Source organism: Neohortaea acidophila (assembly GCF_010093505.1).
Source record: "Neohortaea acidophila strain CBS 113389 unplaced genomic scaffold BDY17scaffold_1, whole genome shotgun sequence".
NCBI lineage: Eukaryota > Fungi > Ascomycota > Dothideomycetes > Mycosphaerellales > Teratosphaeriaceae > Neohortaea > Neohortaea acidophila.
In genome coordinates this window covers 829,464-850,975 of record NW_022985510.1, presented here as the reverse complement: position 1 = coordinate 850,975, position 21,512 = coordinate 829,464, and the positions used below count along the sequence as shown (strand labels likewise).

General features: G+C 57.5%; 8 protein-coding genes across 8 annotated transcripts; 5 read left to right on the top strand and 3 right to left on the bottom strand.

Moving 5' to 3' along the window:
* Nucleotides 1-3,151: 3,151 nt before the first annotated feature.
* Nucleotides 3,152-4,058, top strand: BDY17DRAFT_306741 (eukaryotic cytochrome b561-domain-containing protein; the record flags this gene model as incomplete). Its single annotated transcript, XM_033735051.1, has 4 exons — nucleotides 3,152-3,266; nucleotides 3,327-3,361; nucleotides 3,417-3,479; nucleotides 3,549-4,058. The coding sequence occupies 4 exons, from the start codon at nucleotides 3,152-3,154 to the stop codon at nucleotides 4,056-4,058; spliced, it is 723 nt and encodes a 240-aa protein (XP_033593921.1).
* Nucleotides 4,059-4,828: 770 nt separating this feature from the next.
* Nucleotides 4,829-7,258, top strand: BDY17DRAFT_288795 (rab-GTPase-TBC domain-containing protein). The gene has a single exon (XM_033732253.1). The coding sequence runs from the start codon at nucleotides 4,872-4,874 to the stop codon at nucleotides 7,143-7,145; it is 2,274 nt and encodes a 757-aa protein (XP_033593920.1). The 5' UTR covers nucleotides 4,829-4,871; the 3' UTR covers nucleotides 7,146-7,258.
* A 1,810-nt stretch (nucleotides 7,259-9,068) lies between these two features.
* On the top strand, nucleotides 9,069-10,649 carry BDY17DRAFT_9430 (uncharacterized protein). Its single transcript, XM_033738857.1, has one exon. The coding sequence runs from the start codon at nucleotides 9,253-9,255 to the stop codon at nucleotides 10,639-10,641; it is 1,389 nt and encodes a 462-aa protein (XP_033593919.1). The 5' UTR covers nucleotides 9,069-9,252; the 3' UTR covers nucleotides 10,642-10,649.
* A 632-nt stretch (nucleotides 10,650-11,281) lies between these two features.
* On the top strand, nucleotides 11,282-12,242 carry BDY17DRAFT_234742 (ribosomal RNA methyltransferase FtsJ domain-containing protein; the record flags this gene model as incomplete). Its single annotated transcript, XM_033730274.1, has 2 exons — nucleotides 11,282-11,947; nucleotides 12,009-12,242. Coding segments are annotated over 2 exons (900 nt in total), but the record flags the coding sequence as incomplete, so codon positions are not given.
* Nucleotides 12,243-12,576: 334 nt separating this feature from the next.
* BDY17DRAFT_243379 (uncharacterized protein) lies at nucleotides 12,577-14,628 on the bottom strand (the record flags this gene model as incomplete). The annotated part of the gene is made up of 1 exon (XM_033730426.1): nucleotides 12,577-14,628. The coding sequence occupies one exon, from the start codon at nucleotides 14,626-14,628 to the stop codon at nucleotides 12,577-12,579; it is 2,052 nt and encodes a 683-aa protein (XP_033593917.1).
* Nucleotides 14,629-14,841: 213 nt separating this feature from the next.
* On the top strand, nucleotides 14,842-16,349 carry BDY17DRAFT_288782 (uncharacterized protein). Its single transcript, XM_033732252.1, has 4 exons — nucleotides 14,842-15,249; nucleotides 15,325-15,428; nucleotides 15,490-15,848; nucleotides 15,921-16,349. The coding sequence occupies exons 1-4, from the start codon at nucleotides 14,893-14,895 to the stop codon at nucleotides 16,100-16,102; spliced, it is 1,002 nt and encodes a 333-aa protein (XP_033593916.1). The 5' UTR covers nucleotides 14,842-14,892; the 3' UTR covers nucleotides 16,103-16,349.
* A 599-nt stretch (nucleotides 16,350-16,948) lies between these two features.
* BDY17DRAFT_288779 (VTC domain-containing protein) lies at nucleotides 16,949-19,861 on the bottom strand. Its single transcript, XM_033732251.1, has 3 exons — nucleotides 19,663-19,861; nucleotides 17,484-19,602; nucleotides 16,949-17,424 (listed from the first exon to the last, which is right to left on the bottom strand). The coding sequence occupies exons 1-3, from the start codon at nucleotides 19,665-19,667 to the stop codon at nucleotides 17,128-17,130; spliced, it is 2,421 nt and encodes an 806-aa protein (XP_033593915.1). The 5' UTR covers nucleotides 19,668-19,861; the 3' UTR covers nucleotides 16,949-17,127.
* Nucleotides 19,862-21,201, bottom strand: BDY17DRAFT_288777 (uncharacterized protein). The gene is made up of 3 exons (XM_033732250.1): nucleotides 20,832-21,201; nucleotides 20,443-20,773; nucleotides 19,862-20,377 (listed from the first exon to the last, which is right to left on the bottom strand). Exons 1-3 carry the CDS (start codon nucleotides 21,009-21,011, stop codon nucleotides 20,340-20,342), a joined length of 549 nt encoding a protein of 182 aa, XP_033593914.1. The 5' UTR covers nucleotides 21,012-21,201; the 3' UTR covers nucleotides 19,862-20,339.
* Nucleotides 21,202-21,512: the final 311 nt, after the last annotated feature.

The following is a 21,512-nucleotide window of genomic DNA, read 5'->3' as shown; positions in this document are numbered from 1 at the left end:
TCTCCGTCGCAATGATAATGGAGGCAACCCCCGAGGCCTCACAAAGTGAGTCCTACGTGGCGACAGCCGCTCTGTTCTTCATCTTCTCTGGCTCGCCAAAGGAGGAGAAAGCTCATTTGAAGCTCCCGCCGGCTTTCCGAGATCTGTGGGATGAGTTCGTCATCCTCAAACGCGACCACATCGACGCTACCGATCGGGAGGTGGTTCGAGAACTGCGGACGCTTGTGGAGAAGAACGCTCAGCAGGACGACGATTCCGACAACGAGGTGGTATTCAACGCAAGTAGCAGACGACTCGGCGCAACCAACGGGAGTTCTACCCCGGCATCCCGGCCGCACACGCCAGGACTGGAAGCAAAAGAGTCATCTCAGCAACCTCTAATAGATCTCTGGAGCAGGAAGATCATCTCCCCAGGCTACCAACGAATGTTGACTACCCGAATGAATCTACCCATGTACCATGCCAAATCAGCAGTGCTAGAAGCCATTCAGCGCAACCAGATCACAATCGTGCAAGGCGACACTGGCAGTGGAAAGTCCACGCAATTGCCTCAGTTCATCCTCGAGCACGAACTCTCCAACGGTCGTCCGTGCAAGATCTACTGCACCCAGCCGCGCAGAATCTCCGCCATTTCGTTGGCACATCGAGTCACCGAGGAACTCGGCGAGCACAAGAATGATCTGGGCACGTCGCGGTCTCTGGTGGGATACGCCATCCGCTTGGAATCGCACGCCGTCGCTTCGACGAGGGTCATTTATGCCACCGTTGGCATCGTCCTCCGAATGCTGGAAAGCGAGAATGGCTTGCGCGAGATCACGCATCTCGTATTGGACGAGGTGCACGAGCGGAACATCGACACCGACTTCTTGCTCATCGTCGTCCGCGCGATGCTAAAACAGCGACCGGATTTGAAGGTCGTCCTGATGTCGGCTACCGTTGATGCGCAGAAGTTCTCGCGCTATCTGGACAATGCGCCGATTATTCAGGTGCCTGGTCGGACTTTCCCGGTCACGCCGCTGTTCCTGGAGGATGCCATCGAACTCACTGGCCATGTTGTGGACAGTGCTCACGACAAAGGCGATGGTGAGGCAGATGAGGTGGACGCAGAAGATCGAGACCAGCCGGGATCGACGCAGGCATTGAAGGGGTACAGCGCTGCTACGCGGAATACCCTGCAGAACTACGATGAGTACAGGATCGACTATGAACTCATCATCAAACTACTGGAGAAGATTGCCTTTGACTCGCAGTACATCGACTTCAGCAAGGCCATTTTACTGTTCGTGCCGGGGATACAGGAGATTCGGCAGCTCAATGACATGCTCCTCGGGCATCGCGCATTTGCGCAAGGCTGGCGGATCCATGCGCTGCACTCGACCTTCTCCAGCGAAGACCAGCAAGCTGCTTTCGAGATACCACCGCACGGAACTAGGAAGATTGTGATTGCGACCAACATAGCCGAGACTGGTATTACCATTCCCGACGTGACATGTGTCATCGACACTGGCAAGCACCGGGAGATGCGATTCGATGAGCGCCGGCAAATGTCACGACTGATTCAATCCTTCATCGCAAAGGCAAATGCGAAACAGCGTCGTGGTCGAGCGGGTCGTGTGCAGGAGGGCATTTGTTTCCATCTCTTCACCAAGCACCGATTCGAGAACCTTATGGCGGAACAGCAAATGCCTGAAATCCTCCGCCTCTCCTTGCAAGATCTCGTCATGCGTGTGAAGATCTGCAAGCTCGGCAATATCGAAGAGGCCTTGTCAGAAGCGCTTGATCCGCCGTCGAGCAAGAATATCCGCAGAGCCATCGATGCTCTTATCGAAGTGGGTGCTCTGACCAGCAGCGAACAGCTGACCACCCTTGGAAGCCAGCTCGCGAAACTACCGCTCGATGCGCAGCTCGGAAAGCTGATCTTGTATGGTGTGATTTTCGGCTGTCTCGACTTTGCCCTCACCATCGCCGCCGCACTGAGCTCGAAGTCGCCTTTCCTCTCACCAATGTACGCGAGGAAGCAGGCAGATACTGTGCGGTTGGGCTTCAAGCGAGGCGACTCCGATCTCCTCACTCTGTACAACGCGTACAGCTCATGGCGAAAGGCGTGCATCACACCCGGACTCTCCGAGTACCACTTCTGCAACAAGAACTTCCTCAGTCCGCAAAACCTGGCCAATATCGAGGACCTGAAAGCACAGCTTCTAACATCCCTCATCGATGCGGGGATCGTGCACCTCGACCCCAGCGAACGGGCAGCATTGACCAAAATCCGCCCCGGCTCACGACAGCGCAACTTCGTCACCCTACCACCGCGATACAGCACAGCAGAAGCCAATGAGCACGTCATCTCCTCCGTCGTGGCATGGTCCTTCTACCCCAAAATCGTGAAGCGAGAAGGCAAAGGGTGGCGCAACATTGCCAACAACCAATCGCTCGCGCTGCACCCTACGTCCGTCAATAAAGTCGGCCTCCCCCACGACGTGCAATACGTCTCCTTCTACAGCATCATGCAGGGCTCGTCGCGCTTCACGAACGCGCAGGAGACGACGGGTGTGGCGGACTTCGCGCTCGTGCTGTTGGCGGGCGAGGCGGTGTTTCACGTCTACGCGGGGGTGATTGTGATTGATGGGAATCGCATGAAGTTCAAAGTCAGGGATTGGAGGACGATGATTGCTTTGAAGATTCTGCGGGGGAAGGTGAGGGAGGCGTTGGCGAGGCAGTTCAAGTATGCTGGGCGAGAACTGGGGGCGCGGCAGAAGAGGTGGATGGAGTTGGTGGGGAGGATGTTTGAGGTGAGGAACGGGGAGAAGGGGATGTTGGGGAGCTGATGAGGGGAGGAATGATTGTCTGGATACATGCAGTGTCGCAGCGATATTTGCATGCGTCTGCGGTTCCATCTGAAATGCAATGAGCATATGAGCATGTAGCCTTACCTGCAGCACTTGAAGCGTGAAGTGTTGACCAAATCTTGAATCTGATTGGTCGACCCCACACAGTCGGAGGTCGGCTTCACGTTTTCAGAAGCTCCGAAGTGGGTGGCTGTGGATGACGATCTGATTACCCCGTGGAAACCCCTCTCCCTCCTTCAATTGCGTGATCATTGCCGCTCTTGGTCGTCTCATCTGACTACAAACCACAGTACTACCAAAACATGGCACAAGAAGAGCGACGCGTACCCGGCACATCAGAGGAAGAGCCTCTGCTTGGAGAATCGGGGGATGCGAGCCAGAAGGAGGGCAAGCCGCTGTATCACAATCTGGTGCTTGGTAAGCTATGCTGCATCTTGGAGTGATGAAGGAGATGGAGATGTTGATCGGTTGATACAGGCACGGGTGTGATTGCACAGTTTGGAGCATGGATTGTGAGTGGTGTACTGCCCATCTGCTTCTCGCGCGCGTATGCTCACAACAACACAGCTCGCGGCCATCGTTTGGGGCAGCGTCTTCTCCCACGACTTGCAGCTGTTCTCAGCGCATCCGGTACGTGTATCCTCCCGCAAATTATGAGAGAACGAGCAGGCCAAACTAACCCTCGTCCGTCCTCTTCAGCTCCTCAACTCCGCAGCAGTGCTCCTCTTTGTCCAAGGCATCCTCCTCGTCCAGCCCACGCACACGGCAAAGCAGAAAAAGCAGGGCACGTACGGGCACGCGGCCTTCAATGACGTCGCTTTCCTCACCGCCCTCGCCGGCCTGATTGTGATCGAGTACAACAAGATCAGCCACAAGGGTGAGCACTTTGTCTCGCCGCACGCCATCCTCGGCCTCGTCACCTACATCTTGATCTTGCTTCAGCTCCTCGCGGGCATCAGTGCCTACTTCCTGCCGGGCTTGTACGGCGGGGAGGAGAATGCAAAGGCGATGTACAAGTACCATCGGGTTGGGGGCTACCTGACGCTTCTGGTGATGCTTGCTACAATCTGTCTGGCGACGCAGACGGACTTCAACGTCAATGTGTTGCAGATTCAGTTGTGGGCTGTGGTTGTTGCTGCTGTTATTCTGGTAGTGGGTATTGCGCCTCGCATCAGGCTGAGCAAGTTTGGGTGGCTTGCTGGGAAGTAAGCGGCTCGTGGCAGCTTGAGACGAAGTGGAAAGAGGACAGGTAGTCGAAGAGGACAGTAAGGATGACAGAGTGACGTGGGAATTGGTGTGGCTATGATGTGTTCGTTCAGCAGAGAGCAAGATTGGATAAAATGGAACGTATATAGCGACTCGATTAACGAATGTGACACAGCATCTCTCAACAGGTCGAAAGGCTGTCGCACAGCTTTCCTCGATCACGGCCTTTGTACGCCCACGCGCGATGTGACAGGTCCGACGATCGTTCGGGCGATTGCAGCTCGTGATCATTGACATTTCCCTCCGTCCCGACCCGGGGCGGCGAATTATATCGACGTCTCGTGCAAGCGAAGGCAGAAGGTTGAGGGGAAGAGTGTCTATCATATGGCATCATCCGCATTGGAGAGATCCGTCAGCTCGGCCGAGTGCAAACCATCGTGCTCGCTACCCTCGACGAATGCCCCTACCCTTGCCGCGAGACACTCGTCCCCCCTGCCTATTGGCGAGCCGTGAGCAATGCCGTCGTCCATCTCGGTTGCCGGAAGGGCGATCGATGGCGCGCTAGCGAGGACGGAAACGACGTATTTGCGACGCCTCGCGAACTTCTTCTCGCGGGCTCCACCCTCCCTCCACGTCCGTCCGGGATGTGACTTGTAGAAATGCGCACACTCGCTCCTGCCCGTTTAAATAATCGACATACATGTATCTAGACCTGGCTCCCCCTCCGACAACCGTGCTACCGCGCTCCTCGATGATTCCAGGCACATTGTCGAACGGAAAGCGTGACTGCACCGGCCGTCCAAGTTTCCCGACAAAATGCTAGGAAGCGCGTCATCCCACACGCGGCTCCGCTCGCCGACTCCACCGGATTCCAACCCTCCCCTCAAAGCCATCCGCTACGACGATGTCGCCGACGCCCTCCCTCCTCGCACCTCTCCGCCCTCCTCCGCTCGCCCCGAAACCGCAAACCTGAAAGCCCCAGAGCCGGCTGGCGACCTCAAGCGCGACTCCGGCTTTGAGCCCTCCTTCTCCACCCCTCCCCGATCTTCCTCCGCCGAGACAAATGCCGCTGCTGCGCAAACAAATGGCAGCGCGGTGAAAGAGCTTGCTCTGCCTGCTATCTTGGTGGAGAAGGATCATGCTGCAGATGCGCCGTCTGATGCCCCGCGGACGAGATTTGAGGATCTGAATCTGGAGGATCTGGTGTCGGATCAGATTGCCTTCTCGCAACGGGGCAGTCTCCTCTACGCTGGCAAGAAGATGAACAAGCGACCGGAGGCGCTGAATGTGGAGGATGAGCCAGCCTCGGCCGCAGCAGATACCCCTTCTGTGGTGGTGGACGAATCGCACACGCAGGGTGAAGCCGCGGCGAAAGCACCGGAATCGAATGGGGACATGCTGAGTCCCGACGTCAGCGGTTCGCGAGTGATGTCGATGGAAGAGATGACGTTCTCCATGCGAGTGCGCAGCATGTATGAACACGGCGATGAAGAAGCGGCCAACTGGTCTCCTCAGCCACCGAGCACAATTGACGCCGAGAGCTTCACGACTGCTAATAGCAACCCGGAACTCTCCCCTAACAGCATTCATGTCCACAAACCAGGCTCATCCAATGGCCGATCATCGTCATTACCAGTGCGAACAAGCAAGCTTCTCGAACCTAATGAGCGTGCGGGCGGGTTGGAAGACTGGGAAGACGTGGACGGACGAGACGTTGATCGATACGGATTCATCAAGCCCAAGCGGAGCTCAATCAGACTCTCGAACGGAGACAGAATTGTCAGCGACGGTGGACAGCGCATAGCCACGAACCTGCAAGTACCCTCACAAAGGCCAAAAAGGCACGGTGGATTAGGGAGAGTGGTGTCGTCTGCCGCGCGCTCCTCCCGCTCGGTAAGCGGCGCGAATGGAACTGCAGATCCCACCACGCGATCAATACACAGCGTCCATACTCACCGCTCTGCCGCCAACGTCCCGGCCGGCAACCCCTTCCGCTCCAAAGACAAGCGAGCAGTCGCCGAAGCCCCTGATATGCTCACGCTACCACCCGGCCTCGCAGAGCTGGCCGAGGAACGAGAAGCCAGCCACACTGCCTCCGTTTTCCGCAAACGCGAGCGTCTACGCGACGAAAAATGGCAAAAGATGGCCAAAGTCAAACAGCAACGCATGCGCTCGACGGGCAAAGGTGGCGGAATGCAGTTCGAATTCGACACTACAGACCCCAAAGTCATCAGCCGTACATGGAAGGGCATCCCAGACCGCTGGCGCGCAACAGCCTGGCACAGCTTCCTCTCCACCTCCGCACGGAAGCGCGGCATCGGCGCCTCCGATGCAGAGCTGATGATGTACTTCCACAAACTGCAGGAAGTCGGGTCCGCGGACGACGTGCAAATCGACCTCGACGTCCCGCGCACCATCAGCCAGCACGTCATGTTCCGCCGACGCTACCGGGGCGGGCAACGACTGCTGTTCCGCGTGCTGCACGCCATCAGCCTATACTTCCCCGACACTGGGTATGTGCAGGGCATGGCGAGTCTGGCCACGACGCTACTGTGCTACTTCGACGAGGAGAATGCCTTTGTGATGATGGTGCGGATGTGGCAGTTGCGCGGGCTGGAGCAGTTGTTCGAAAGCGGCTTTGGCGGGCTGATGAAGGCGCTCGAGCACTTTGAGCGCGACTGGCTGCGGGATGGGGATGTGGGAAAGCAATTGGAGGCTCTGGGCATTTCGTCGACGGCGTACGGGACGCGCTGGTATTTGACGCTGTTCAATCTGAGCATTCCGTTTCCCGCGCAGTTGCGGGTGTGGGATGTTTTCATGCTGTTGGGCGATGCGGAGTCACCGGCGCAGCAGAAGCTGGTGAAGAATGGAGAGAAGGAGGTGTTCGGAGGCGCGGATCTGGATGTGCTGCACGCAACGAGCGCGGCTCTCATCGATGCTACGCGGGAGATTCTCCTCGACAGCGACTTCGAGGGCGCGATGAAGGTGCTGACCTCGTTTGTGCCGGTCAAGGACGAGGATCTGTTGATGCGAGTGGCAAGGGTGGAGTGGAAGCTGAGGAAAAAGAGAGCTGCGGCGGGAAAGAGGTAGACGGAGCATGTTGCTTTTTGACTCTGCATGTGGTTGTGATACCCCCTTCTTCGATTGCGGTGGCCTGCAATGGACGCATATAGTGGCCTGTGTATCTTGTCCTACTCGTACATCCACTACATGCAGTGCTGATGGATTGGCTGCACACCGCTTCACGTGAGTGAGCTCAGTTGCACGTGCAAGTGAGACATCGGCCGTTGCTTCTCAGGCCAGCTGCATGTCTCAGATGGCGTGGCTTGAAGGGCCGCGGCCCTCGCCGATCCGGCACTTTTGCTCCTTCCCCATCGAGTTGTTACATAGAGTACATCGACAAGCCTCCTACCTCACATTCATGCTGGAGGCCTGAGAGGCGTCTTGCAATTGCACATGGGCTGACGGCGGTAAAGGCTTGTTTCTTTTTGCCGAGCATGTATGGCATCTGCAGGATCGTCGGTCCGTCGGCGAATGACAGCACGTGCAGCTCACGCGAGGCAGACGCAGGGCTGTCGACGTAACTCTGGCGGAGGTATTTGCATTTCTCCAGCCAGGAACTTGCACCGAGACTGGGTGCCGCGTAGCGTGATTCAGATTGATACGTCTCTTTCCGGTAAGCACGGAAGATGATGATGAAGACATTCCAGAACTGGATTGTTGTCGCCGACAGAAGCTGGCCGGCGTCTGATTGGCTGCAACGGGAGATTTCTGAGGAAATGCCGACGACCATTCACAACCAATTCATACTCCAATCTACCTCGTCGCGCAAACGGGCGGACTCGAGTACGACATGACCCTTCGGACGTGTGAGTTTCAGCAATCTTCATCCGGTTTCAAGGAAATTGAAGGTTCGCGCGGGCGGTGGAGCGACGGATGAGGGTCATCATGCAAACGGAGCCTCGTCACAAACCGGCTTTTGCCAGATGATGCTGTGGCGTCGACGCAAGCATTGTGTCCCCATCAGCCACCGCAGCGTTCATTTTCCCAATCCGAACATCGCTGTTGGGGGCCGGCAGGCGCCTGATCCGAAGAGGGTTCGAGATTGGTGGACCGGGGGCGAGGGTGTGGTGGAATGTGGGCGACGACTGAATGCGCCGCCTTGCCCACTCCCCTCGAATGAGAAGGATGCCTTCATCTATTATGCTTTTGCACCCCCCTCCAGGCTCGCTCACCGTCATCGTCTCCAACGAGAAGGGCAGTGTGTCGGCCCCGCCCGCCCGGTTTGCTTGCAGGCATCCGTGTCATCTGATGCCCTCGTCGTAGACATCTGCCTGGACTGCCTGGATCCGGATGCTGTGCCGCCAAGTCAAACGCTAACCTCGTCGTGTACCTGACATTCCTCTCTGCCCACCTCGAACCGGTTAGGGCGAGGCGCGCCTCGTCTGCACCTGCTGCCGCTCCGGCAAGAACTGCTATCACGGGGGCAAAGACGCTGCCTCCACCGGGGCCATGCAAAGCACATTGTGGCGCTGAGGTTCTGGCTGCGCTTGGCTGCGAGACTTGAAATCATTCCATTTGTTTTTCACTCTCGCCTTTCTCGCTCTCATCAACACCCCGTCGCCACTCACCCGCCTACCCTTCCAATCGAATGTCGCCATCGCTCCGCATCGCGTACGCGGCAGCAGCCAATACATCCCCAAGCACTTGCTAGCCCGACACGCTCGCCCCAGCTGACCAGCGTCCCATTTTGCATACCTGCCCTCCGCCTGGGCATCTGCCCTCTTCTGCCCTTCATTGGGCGCGATAGGCCGGGCCTGCTGTCGCATCAATTTCCCCGGCCGGATCTCCCTGGTCGCATGCAGTATCGGGGCCGCGAGCAACTTTAACCTTTGGGCGAATCACCGTTGCTCAACGGCGATCAACACGCAAACGGCTGTCCCACGCCGAACCACCACGCCCGTCCCACGAATCGGGCTGCCCTGGCCTACATACGCAATTCGGGCAAGACTCGTCGCACCTCTTTCGTCTTGACCTGCTTCGTTTGCAAGTATGTAACGAATCCCTTCCCCCCCGCAAACCCCCATTCTGCCCGCTTCCCTCGCACAGAAACACACACGCCTTTGCTCGTCATTGCTTGCGTTACCCACGCACATGTCTCCTTCTTGCTCTTCTTCTTTCACCCCGCTCTCTCCTCATGTCCATGTCGCTCACCATCTCACAGCCCGCCAAGACGGACTTTGGCGCTGGCCGGTTCATCCATGACTTCTCCCCGCGCATCTCCCTCGCCAAGTCCCGTTTCTCTCCTCAGCCTCGCGTCGACTCGCCGCTGAGCACCGTGCGGACCAACATTTCCGCGGCACGCAGCAAGATGACGACGCCTCACCGTGGCCTGCCGCCCCCGTCGGCCATGACGTTGCCCGATCCGTCGCGGCATTCTCAGTCTCTCTCGCAATCCCTAGGTCCGTTGCCCGGTCCGCCGGCCCCTCAGTGGCAGGACCATCAGGAGGAGTCCATGCGGAACTGGCTCGCCGCCAAGGCCGAGGAGGATAAGCGCAAGCAGGAAGAGGAAAAGACGAAGCAAGAAAGCTTCAAGCTGGAGCAACGTCGCATCGAGTCGTCCATGCTTCGAGAGGCGCTGCAGGGCGGCATTCCTCCTCCCATGATCCCCATGATCTATGCTGGCATCGGCGGCTCCAGCCTCGCCACTTTCCACATCGACATGTTACAGAGTTACGCCGCGCAGCTGCAGGCAGCTCAGCAGCAACTCCAACATCACTCGCCCGTAGATACGAGGCTGGGAGAGGTCCGCATGATCGGGCAACCGGGCCCGCAGTACGGCGCGTTGCAGCCTCAACAACACCAGGTCGTGCCGAGTCAGCCTGCAGAACACAATCAGCAGCCGGGCGCGAGTCAAACGACCTTTTCCGCATACCAGCCGGCTCCAACCCGCCCCGTACCTACCTCTGGCCCTCGATCCGCCACGCATACGCAATTGCCCCGACTGACGACAAACGAAATGCACGTCCACCAACCTCCTCACCAGCAAGGACCCGGCAGCGCACACCCGTTGCAACAAAGTCAGAGTGTGCAAGACCAGCACGGGTCCTCTTCGCCCCTCTACTTCCACCACTGGCAGCCTCCCACCGAATCAAAGTCCAACCATCCCCAAACTCCCGCAAGTAAAGGTGAGCCGCACTCCGCTCACCCCGGCTCGCACCCCTCCGAAAGCGACTACAGGGAGTCGCCGCGCAAACGCAAGGCCCAAGGTCCGCACCAACCCGCGCCGATGCCGTCTGCCGGCCCGCAATACACCTCGCCGCCGTTCAGTGTGACTTCTTCCGGCTCCGGGCGGAAGGTCAACCACAGCCATGCGCGCTCGCGAAGCGGAACAGACAGTCGGCCTCAAAGTCGTCGTGAGCCCGACCCGCCACGGTCATCGCATCGCGAGCTGGTCGATATGTCGGTCGCGAGTCTAGCTATCGGCTCGTCGCCATCTCAGCCGCGGGAAGCGCCCGCTAGACTGGCGTCGCTGGAGAGGCAATCCGAGTCTCGCGAGGGAAGGCCGGAGTCGAGGGGGTCATGACGAGTGTCACAGCATCCTACCCGGCATCAGATGCATCTTCATCCGGGCACCTTGGCGTCGGTCTGTACGCGTTTGTGGGTTTTGGGTAGCGAATCTGAGCGCTGGTACTTACGCTTGTTTTGGACTGTCGGTTTTCGTTTTGATTAGCATCTGAGATACCCATTGCTTCTTGCGCCGCTTGCGTGCGGCAGAGGAGGGCTAATAGCATGCGAGTGTCGTGGTGAGTATTGCACAGCGTCCTCGTTAGATAAGACTGAAATGCGCCATTGATTGGCGATTATAATACTCATAAAGCGAGACTCATGCTGTTTCAAACTAGAGCGGCGGCTTCACAGAGATCTGTTGTAGGGGGAAAGGATGGTTGAGGAGGGGTGCGGGACCTCCACCTCATATGCGTCCGTGCAGGGGGCCTGTGAAGCTCCGACCATATTCCTCCGAGGCAGCTCACCTTCAATACATATGCAGTCCTTGTTCGTCTCAACCCTCTTCTCTCCATCTGTCAATGCTCTCAAGGACAGTCGCAAGACTGCCGAGAGCCTGCACATCTCCTACAAAATGTAATCCACTCATTTACCGCCCGCCCATCCAGCAGGTCCTCACGCCCACCACCCTCCCCCTCATCCCCCACCTCCTCAAAAGCACCTACGCAACAACCTCCTCCAGCAGCGCGCGATGGAAAACCCGCCAAACCAGCGACCCCTACACGCGCGCCTCGAAACTCAGCGGCCTCAAGTCGCGCGCCGCCTTCAAACTCCTCGAAATCGACGCCAAACACCACCTCTTCACCCCCGGCGCCACGGTCGTCGATCTAGGCTACGCCCCCGGGTCGTGGAGCCAGGTGGCCATCAGCAAGACGCAGCCGGGCGGTCGCGTGGTGGGGATCGATGTCATTCCTGCTCAGCCGCCGCGGGGCGTGAGTACGCTTCAGGGAGACTTTTTGAGCGAGGGGATTAGAGAGGAGGTGCGGAAGTTTGTTGTTGATGAGGGGCTGGGGAGGGGGAGGGGACGGTCGGGGGGGATGGGTGGGGATGGGGAGGGGTTGACGGTTGAGGAGTTGGAGGAAGAAGGGAGGGGGGTGATTGAGAGGGCGGAAGGGGAGCCGGGGGAGAGAGGAGAACAGGCGGGGCGATTGTCGGGGCAGAAGGCGCTGGATCGCGCCGAGGGCCGCGTGGTCAATGTGGTGCTGAGCGACATGTCTGAACCCTGGCCGCAGACGGCATCGATGTGGATCAAGAGTGTTTCTAATCCGTATCGCAGGATGATGAACACGAGCGGCATGCCCTTTCGCGATCACGCCGGGAGTATGGTGTGTGGTCACTCCTTCTGCATCACCTCCGTCTCTATGTATGCTGACATCAAGGCCGCAGGATCTCTGCAACGCCGCTCTGACATTCTGCTACGACACCCTCGTCACAGGCGGCCACTTTCTCTGCAAATTCTACCAGGGCGCCGAAGATCACGCTTTCGAGTTGAGGCTCAAGAAGCTCTTTGAGAAGGTGCATCGAATCAAGCCGGACAGTTCGCGGAAGGAGAGCAAGGAAGCTTACTTCCTGGGCCTGAGGAGACGTGCGGGCGTGCGGAGGGAGGATGTGCTAGGGGAGAATGGGTGAGGGGATGAAGCTGTGTGGGACTTTCAACCACATCTACATCATCACCACCATCGCATCAAGACCGCGCTGGCTATCGGCTGAGAAGGCACCGAATCGAATCGACGGGACTGCACACGCGTGGTAGGGTCATCCAGCTACGCCTCCTCGCGGAGTGGCGCCTCTCTACATGGACGTGAGGAACTCGACGGACTCGCAACTTCTCAACGCCAACGACAGTGGCCCTGTGACCAAAAGACTCGGATTGCACGAGTAATGCAGATTGAAGAAATCTACGAAACAAAGACAGAACTCAGGTATCTACTCAACCCGACGAACCATGCCCACCTCACCCCCTCAGCGTATCATCCAAATTCCTCCTCGCCTTCTTAAGCGGAGAAAAGACGAACCCGCTCCCATCGCCCGCCGTAATCATCATACTCGCCCCTCCACCACCAGCAGCACCTCTCGAGCCCCCAAGAAAACTCCCCCCAATCCCACCAGCCTTCTTCTTCGCCCCAACGCCCACTCCCAACCCACCAAACCCCTTCACACCAAACAAGCCCCTCTTAGAAACCGGGCCAGCCGTCGCTGCCGCCGTCGTTGCCGACTCCTCATCCTCGTCGAAAAGCGTCTTGCCCAAACCCCCGAGTTTCCGCTTCTTCTTCTTCTCCGCCGCGGGCTCGGTGGCGAAGGTGGCAAAGTCCGCGAGCGACTTGCGGATCTTCGGGCGCTGCTTGACTGGATCTCCGGCTGTCTTGGTCGCGTCGGGGCCATCGATGGTCTTGGTTTTGAGTTTGAGGGTGGTGGTTTTGCTGGGGTTAGGGTTGTCGTTTTCTTGCCCTTGCTTGTGGATGGCCGTGTCCTCGGACTCGTTTTCCTCCGTCACCATTTCCAAGGCGGGGAGGGCTTTTGGTTTGCGTTGGGCGGCGGTGGCTTTCTTCGGTTGGATGTTGGTTTTGCTCGCTGGTTGTTCGGCTAGGGGTTGTTTCTTCGCCGCCGCTGCGACGGGAGTTGCTTCTGCGTCGCTGGGGATTTGGTCTCCGTCGGCATCATCGTCGTCATCATCCTGAATTACGCTCGTTGTCTTGTTAAGGAACGGCGTGAGGGTGAAGGTTGACTTGTTACCGACGCCTGCTGCGGCTTTGCGACCTCGTTTGGCTGGTGGTCCGTCGCCCGGTGTGCCGAGGGTCGTTGCGTCGGGATCCATTTGTGCGGCGCTGCGTTTCTTGGGATTCGCTTTGGTCGTCGTTCCTTTCTTGGCTGGAGCGACATTAGTGGCCTCGCGGGCGGCGACCAGCTCAGCTTCGGTTTCCTTCAGCTTGTCCTTTGTCGACCTCAGCTTGTTGCGGAATTGGGTGAGCTTGTCGTCGAGGGTTGCCTTCTGTGCTTCAAAGTCCGAGGCAGCTTGCTGTACAGCCTTTTCGGCCTTTGCGCGTTCTTTCTTCTCCTTGGCCAGCTCGTTGCGCAGCTCTTCGGCTTCGCCATCCGCCTGAGCACTCCCATCCGCGCGTTTTGTCGCTCGTGCGGCCGCTTTCTGTTCCTTCTCGAGCTCCGCTTGCAACTTCTCCAGCTCCTCCTCCAACTTTGCTTTCGCCTTTTTCTCCTTGAGCAAGTCTTTCCGCACGTCTTCCACTTGTGTAGCGTCCTGGGCCTCGGCGAGTTGGTCTTCGGCCTTTTGTCGCGCCTTGCGCTCTTTGGTCAATTGCTTGCGAACGTCGTCAATCTGTACATCGCCTGACGCGCTCTCGGCAGACTCTTCAGCACGCTGCCGCGCTCGTTTCTCTTTCGCCAGCTGTCTCTTCAAATCATCCATTTGCACTTCTTGCGCGATCTCAACACCAGTATTCCTCCGCTTAGCCAATGCGCGCTGAGTCTCTCGCTTCGCATTTTCGAGCTCGCATTGAATATTGGAAAGCTGTCGCTGCAGTGCCAGCTTCTCCGTCATCAGTGCTTCCGATGAAGCAGCCTGCGCCTTCAAATGTTCCAGCTCGGGTTTCAGAACGGACAACTCTCTAGTCAAGGCCAGCTTCTCCGTCAGCGCAGCAGTGGCATCCTCGCTCGAATGCTGCAGCGCGGCTCTCTCGGCTAATAGAGCCTGAATCTCCTGCACACGCTGGCGTAGATCAACCTCCACCTCCGCTAGCTGTCCTTCTGCCTCTTCCGCGCGGGCCAGGTTCTCGTTCACCATCTTCTCAAATGCGTCCGAGCGGTCCTCCTCCTGCTGTAGGAGCTCACGAAGCTCCTCATTATCATCTTCCAGGATATGTATGTCGAAGCGTAGACGGCGAATGTCCTCGTCTTTGGCTATGATGTCGACTAGGTGCGTGCTGTGGGTGTATTTGAGCTCGAGGGCGGCGCTGTGGAGCGCGTGCTCGTTGTTGTGGTATGATGCGTGCATTGTAGGTGCCGGGACCATCGCTGCTATGTTACACTATGTTGTAGTGCTGCATGCATGGGTGGAGGAGGTGCTGAAGATGGGAGTGGTGTGGTAGTCAGGCGGGCGCGCTTTTGTTTACATGCGTCCAAACACTCGGGGCGGGAGTAGCCGCGCCGAATTAGGCAAGTCGCCCAAACCGCTAGATGACAGGTGTGGGATTGGAAAGTTCACGAGCCTGAGATCACTCCCTTTCCTTTGCCATTGCAAAGCAGCAAACCACACAAAATGAGATTCTTCCGACGCTCATTAGCAGCATTGCTGCCTCTCCTCTGCCTCGTCGCCCCAATCTCTGCCGCCGCCGAAGACCGCTTCGCAACCGGCCTCTCCCAACAGCTCTCGACCTCCCGAAGCCTCAAACTCGACGATGTCTCCTACAGCGAGCTCACCAGCGCCCCACGAGACTACCACGTCGCAGTCCTCCTGACGGCCCTCGACGCAAGATTCGGATGTGGCCTGTGCAATACCTTCCAACCGGAGTGGGAATTGCTGGCGAGGAGTTGGGCAAAGGGGGACAAGAAGGGCGAGTCGAGATTGCTCTTTGGCACATTGGACTTTGAAGATGGCAAGGCCACCTTCCAAGCGGTATGTCTGCGTGTCAATGACCTATGCAGTAAGCTATGGGAAAACATTTGGTGTGCTAACGGGAACTGGGTGTAGATGCAACTTCAAACCGCTCCAGTCCTACTTCTCTACTACCCTACAATTGGACCCAATGCAAAGACCAGCGGCAATAACCCAGTTCGCTACGACTTTACTACAGGGTACGCTACGCAAAACCGCTTCACTCTATATTTTCTCACTCCATTCTAACACCACACACAGCTCCGACAACGCCGACCCCATCCACGCCTGGCTGAGCCGCCAACTGCCCGCCGACGCCCCAAAGCCCCCCGTCGTCCGCCCAACAGACTACGTCAAAATCGCCACCCTGACCACCATCACCCTCGGCGTCATCAGCCTCATCAGCGTTGCCTGGCCGTACATGCTGCCCTATATTCAAAGCCGCAACCTCTGGGCTATCCTGTCCATCATCGCTATCCTGCTCTTCACCTCGGGCCACATGTTCAACCATATTCGCAAAGTGCCGTACGTGGCGGCCGACGGCAAGGGCAAGGTCACGTACTTTGCAGGCGGCTTCCAGAATCAGTTGGGCCTGGAGACGCAGATCATTGCTGCGATTTGTAAGTTTGCGCTTGTCAATGGCAATCACTTCTGTCGGATGACAACTAATCGTGATCTTCTTCCCCAAACAGACGGGGTGCTCGCCTTTGCCACCATCTCCCTCGCCCTCAAAGTCCCCCGCATGGCCGATCCGCGCTCACAACAGATTGCCGTGATCGTCTGGGGCGGCGTTATCTTCGGCACGTACTCCTTCTTGCTCAGCATCTTTCGGGTGAAAAACGGTGGATATCCCTTCTACCTGCCGCCCTTCTAGAGAACGCGGTCCTCGTCCACGGCAATGTCTCTGTCCACCCATCCTCAGCGGAAGTGCAGCGTTGTGGGTGTATACTAGTGTCGAACAATTCTTGACAAGATAGGACTCGTTAGAGCGGAATCTCATGTTGTACGCGCCATTTCACCGGTCATTTTAAACCCCTCTCAGTATACGCATGTTCTCACGTTCTCGGAAGTCATTGTGTGCTGCTGGTCTCATAGCCATGCAGTATCACTTCAAAAAGACAAAGAATTTTCACATATCACGCAACATGCTGAAGAGTGCATCTCACGTAGCCATTGAGACCTGAGCAACTACACTGACCCTCTGTACCCGACAATGCAGTCGTATTAAGCCCATTAGACCATTCTACACCTGAATTGGCCGCCGCACGCCGAGTCTCGCCCTCAAATACACCCTCATCACCCACCCCATCATAAAATCACGAAAAATCACCCAAAACTCACAAAAATACGCAATCGACAGCGGCGATGCAAAAGAGATGGACGAACCCGGAGTCGAACCCTTTATCACTGTTAGAACGAGCGCTGGATGGTATGCTAGTTGCGATGGAACACTTACGGGAACCTTCTCCACTTATCACGCTGCGTGCTAAGAAGATGTCATACCGCTAGACCATACGCCCATTGGATGGTGAGTGGGGCAGGTTTGATTGCTTATGAAGCGCGGGGATCAGAGCCGAGAATTTTCCTGGCTTTTTTGGGGTGGTTTTTGAAATGGCGCTGGGAGGGAGGTGGATGATGGGGTACGTGTGCATTGTAGTGAGTGCGAGGCGAATGAGGCTGACTTGGGAACATGCGATTGAGCGCATGGTGTGCGTGAGAACGAGTTTAATCTAATGGCTGAATATATTGTAAGTCTGCTGACCGATGTGGTATCTAGTTCAACACGTGAAGTACCTAAGGTATGCACAACAAAGCCAGTGTTCTTTTAAAACCCTACACTCCGTACAGTACAACGTCACCCCATTGTCCTCAAGACTCGACCATTTGTACAATACAACATCACCCCTTCAAGTCCCCCTTCAATCCCCCCTCCCCGCCATACTTGAAGCGATACCCAAAACTAATGCCCACGGCAATGACCAGTCCCAGACACAGAAAACTCGGGCCCCACTTGTCGTGGTAGGAGACGGCACGCTTCTTCTTGATGCGGTCCACGCGCCACAGGAAGACGCCCATGCTGTAGAAGAGGGCGACGAGGGCGACGGCCGTGAAGGCCCAGGCGGAGGCCATGGAGATGTCGTCGCCGAAGTTGAGCAGTGTCGCCGCGATGGAGCCGAGGATGATGGAGAATTCGAGCTGCGGAGGCATGTTAGTATAAACGTGGTTTTGTGAAAGGGGATGGTCTGTCGACTCACCCATGAGAGGAATGTGCGCTCGGCGGCAAAGGAGACCTTCGGCTCCACTCTCACCGGCACGTGGATCTTCTTGCCCTTCGGAGCCTTGAAGCGTTTCTGCTGCACCTTGTCCGCGCTCGGCAGGCCAAAGCGGCCCTCTCGCACAGGAATTTGCGTGGGCTTGGGAAACGGCGTGGCGAGTTTGAGAGTGTAGAGGAGTTTGTCGCCGGCGATGCTGGCGTAGGTCTGGACGAGCTTCCATTGGTAGCGCCAGCCGCCGATGCGTTTGGCTTCCGCGAGGGCCTCCTCTTCGTCTTCGGAGTCGTAGAGTGGGTAGTCGTCGTCGATGGAGGCGATGGGCTTGGCTTCCATTCGCTCCTCTTCGTCGAGGACGTTGGGTCCATCCCCGCCGTTCACGTCTGCCATGCGCCTTTCTTGCTCGTGTTGCTCGAGGGCGTCGCGCGCTGCTCGCAGTCTGTGCACATTCTCGTCATCCTCCTCGTGCGCTCGTAGTGTCCGCTCGTCGTCATCACCGGCCACCTCATCGTCAGTGTCATCATCCACATCTATGCTTGTGCTGGTATCCGTGCTTTGACCCGGCCTTTCAATCCCAAATCCATGTGTGACTGGCTTGCGAATATCGGCGTCCATCTGGGGAAACCAGAAGGGGAGAAGATCGATACGGTCGGGGAAGAGGGTAGCGCAGCCGTGGATGAACTTTGAGAATTTCGGCACCGCCTCGACAAGATGGGAAGAAGTGAGCTCGCGAATCCACTCGGGCGGTTCTTGGCCAGCGGCAGTCTGGATCTTGACTTCTAGCACACCGTATGGGAAACGTTCGGCATCTTGAGCGGGCAACTGGTTGAACGGCCAGTCGATTCCAATATCCATTCGCCGCCAGTTCTTGCCTGCTCTTTGTCGGCCGTCAAGATTGTCTTCTCGAACCATGGTGAGCTCAGTGTCGAGCGATATCCGCACCCGCGCATCGCCAGGCAGCTGGAACGCAGTTCGGTTGTAGAAAGATCGACAGACGGGGACGAGGTCACGGTCCAGCACACGGAATTGTATCTCCTTGGCCAGCTGTTCGAGATCGTTAATCTCCTTCTCCCCCTTCTTGCCCTCTCTCCTCATCTTCTCAAAGGCTTGTGCGGTCGTCATCTCGCCGCGAAGGAAAGCGTTGACATTCTTCTCTTTCAGCGAAAAGCGAGCCTTGACCGACTTCTCCCCCGTCCAGTCTTCTCGATGCGTCTTCCTCTCCACAAAGATGGTGTCGCTGTCCATCCCACCGTACCATCGGAGACGGATAGCTTCGGCGCCTTCGGACTTCTTCAGTCGACCTTCGTAGAGTTCCCATGTGTCGGTATTGTCGTAGTAGATGGAAGTAATGGCGGAGTCCTTCTTGTCGAATTCCTTGCTGGGATTGAAGACCAGGACAGGAAGGTGCTTGAGGATAATGAGCTTCAGCTCGGTGATGTTGTCCGGATGCACCCAGTACTTGGTCGTCTGGCGCACAAAGTTCTGCTGCTTGCCGCCGGCGGAGGAGTCGCCTTTGGTGGGATTGCCTCGCGTGCGCACCTGATCGTATAAGCGGGAAAGCTTCACCACCGTCTCATCGTAGTCGTCCTTAAAGAAGGGGCGGGCGTTGAGGCGAGCGGCAAATACGGGCTTCAGATGCCAATGCGTCATCTTGTCATGCTTCTTGATGATCTTCTGGAAGCCGGTGTAGTTGAGCTGGGTGAACTTGGCGAGATCGTGCACGTCGGCGATGATGTCCGACAGGTCCTCTTCCAGCAGCATAAACTCTTCCTCCGTAGGCTGGTTGCTCCGCAGGCGATCATCGCTCTGGGCCGACGCGGTGCGCGAGATGACATCGTTGACCTCCTTCTCGCTAGACTTGATGCGGCGCACAATCTCCTGGCTCTTCACCTTTTGGAAGGTGAAGACCTTGTCCAGCTCCTCCTCGAGCCGGTTGACGAAGCTCTGCTCATCCTCCTCCGACCAGCCCTTCTTCTTCGACTTCCCGGCGTGGATGGCGGGGGTGTGCTCGAAGTCGGTTCGCAGCCGCTTCTTCAGCTCGTCATATGAGATGTAGTAGTAATACCAATCCTTGATCAGCGAGCTTCGCAATTGCTGCCCGAACCTGCATTCGAGAGGTTAGTGAATGGGTGGGGGAGATGGGTGATGATGCGGGAGAGCGAACCTCATTGTCACATGTGGCGTGGGGGATCAGCAGAGAAGAGGAGTGAGGGTAAGGTATGCACCCAAGACACTCGAATGCAAAAGAAGGAAGGAAGGTGCGCCAGTCGCACCTACCTTTGACACGAATAGTATGGACGAAGAGAAGGAAAGAACGAAAGCCTGCCGCGATTTTCCACACCCACCTCGTCAGTGAGACGAGCTCGAGCTTGGCTGCGGTGGATGCTAGTGAGGTTGGCCGGTTCAATGCGCATTGAACCACGGATCCAACCTTAATCATCAACCCGCAAATGAGGCCGCTGCAGACGGGCACGGGGGTAGCTGGGAAGTTCCCTGCTGATGCCGGCCTGGACCTGCCCTCTCCACTGTGTGTATAATAATAAAACGACAAAGACATAGTGCCTGCAAGCATCCGCATCACCATCGCACAATCTATCGAACGCTTTTATCACGCTACGCTTCATCTAATCACCCAGACGAAACGTGCTGCAACATGACCATACCAGAAACATCGACGTTTGAATATGCCGCTGTGGAATAGATATACAAGAAACGTAAGAAGCTGCTGCAATGCTGGTCACGAAACAAAGAATCACGTCTTCCAAGAATCGCTTCCCTTCAGCTACTGTAGACATCCGCTGCCCTCTACCCCAATCATTCCATCTCCAACGCGTACGACATCTACGCCAAGTATGCAAGACCGTAGGGACTTGGAGTAGCTGGAAAGAAGGGGAATGGTCAGTGGGCCTGATCTCGCGCGAGAGGGAAAGAGATTGAAACTCACTGCCATCGAGCAAGAAGCCGTCGCTGAGGAAGTAGTAGGCGTAGCCTACCACGCTGTCCTCGCCGTCCATCCAGGCCATGGCTTGCGTGAGCGCCGACGCAATCTCGGTGTCGTCGCCGATGAAGCCAAACTCGCCCACGAAGACGGGCAGGCCGGATTGGCTGGCGGCTTGCGAGATCTGCTGCTGGAAGTAGCTGATGTCGTTGCTCGTCGAGTCGTACCAATGCTGGTTGACGGCGGAAAAGGTGCAGCCGTCGCAGGCGGCCATGAATGCCGAGAGCCACGAGAGGCCTTGGCCGGGCGTGGCGCTGTTGGAGACGGCGGGCGCGACCTGTGTTGACGCGTTAGAAGCTGCTACACATCAAGGAGTCGGATAGGGAACAACTCACAAGCTTGGCCTTGCCGGCGAACGGCTCCATGTACTGCTTCCATCCCGCGGCGGCGGCCTCGGGGGAAAGGTTGGCCTGCGACGCAATATCGGGCTCGTTGAAGCTGAACAGATACTCCGTGCCGGCATCAATCGCGGCCTGGGCCTGCTCCATCCACACAGACGTGAACGTCTCAGTCATGTCGTGAAGCTCGGCAACGTATGGGATGCCCGATGCGAGGCCGGCGGAGCCGGAGACCCAGTTGTATGCCCAGCCGACGCCCGAGGCGCCGATGAAGGGAGTAACGAGGCTGGCAGAGTTGTAGGCCAAGCCCTTCTTGCCGCCAGAAAAGGCGCTGGCGAGGCCCAAGCCGGAGCCGGAGCCGGAGCCGGAGCCGGAGCTGGAAGAAGTGCTCGATGGCGAGGCCGCAGCGCTCGTGGGAGCTGATCCGTAGGACGGATCTGCAGGAGTCCACGCGGCGGAGGTGGGATCGGCGGCGGCGGCGGGCGAGGATGGGGATGCCCAGGCTCCAGCGTTGTACGGCGAAGGGTCGGCGGATGAGGAGGTAGTGGACTGCGCAGCCGCTGGGGAAGCCGCTGGGGGCGACCACGCCTGAGCAGCAGCAGTGGGGGTAGATCCAGCAGTGACAGTCACGTAGACCTTCTTGGTGACGGTGACATCAGGGATGCAAACGCCGTTGTC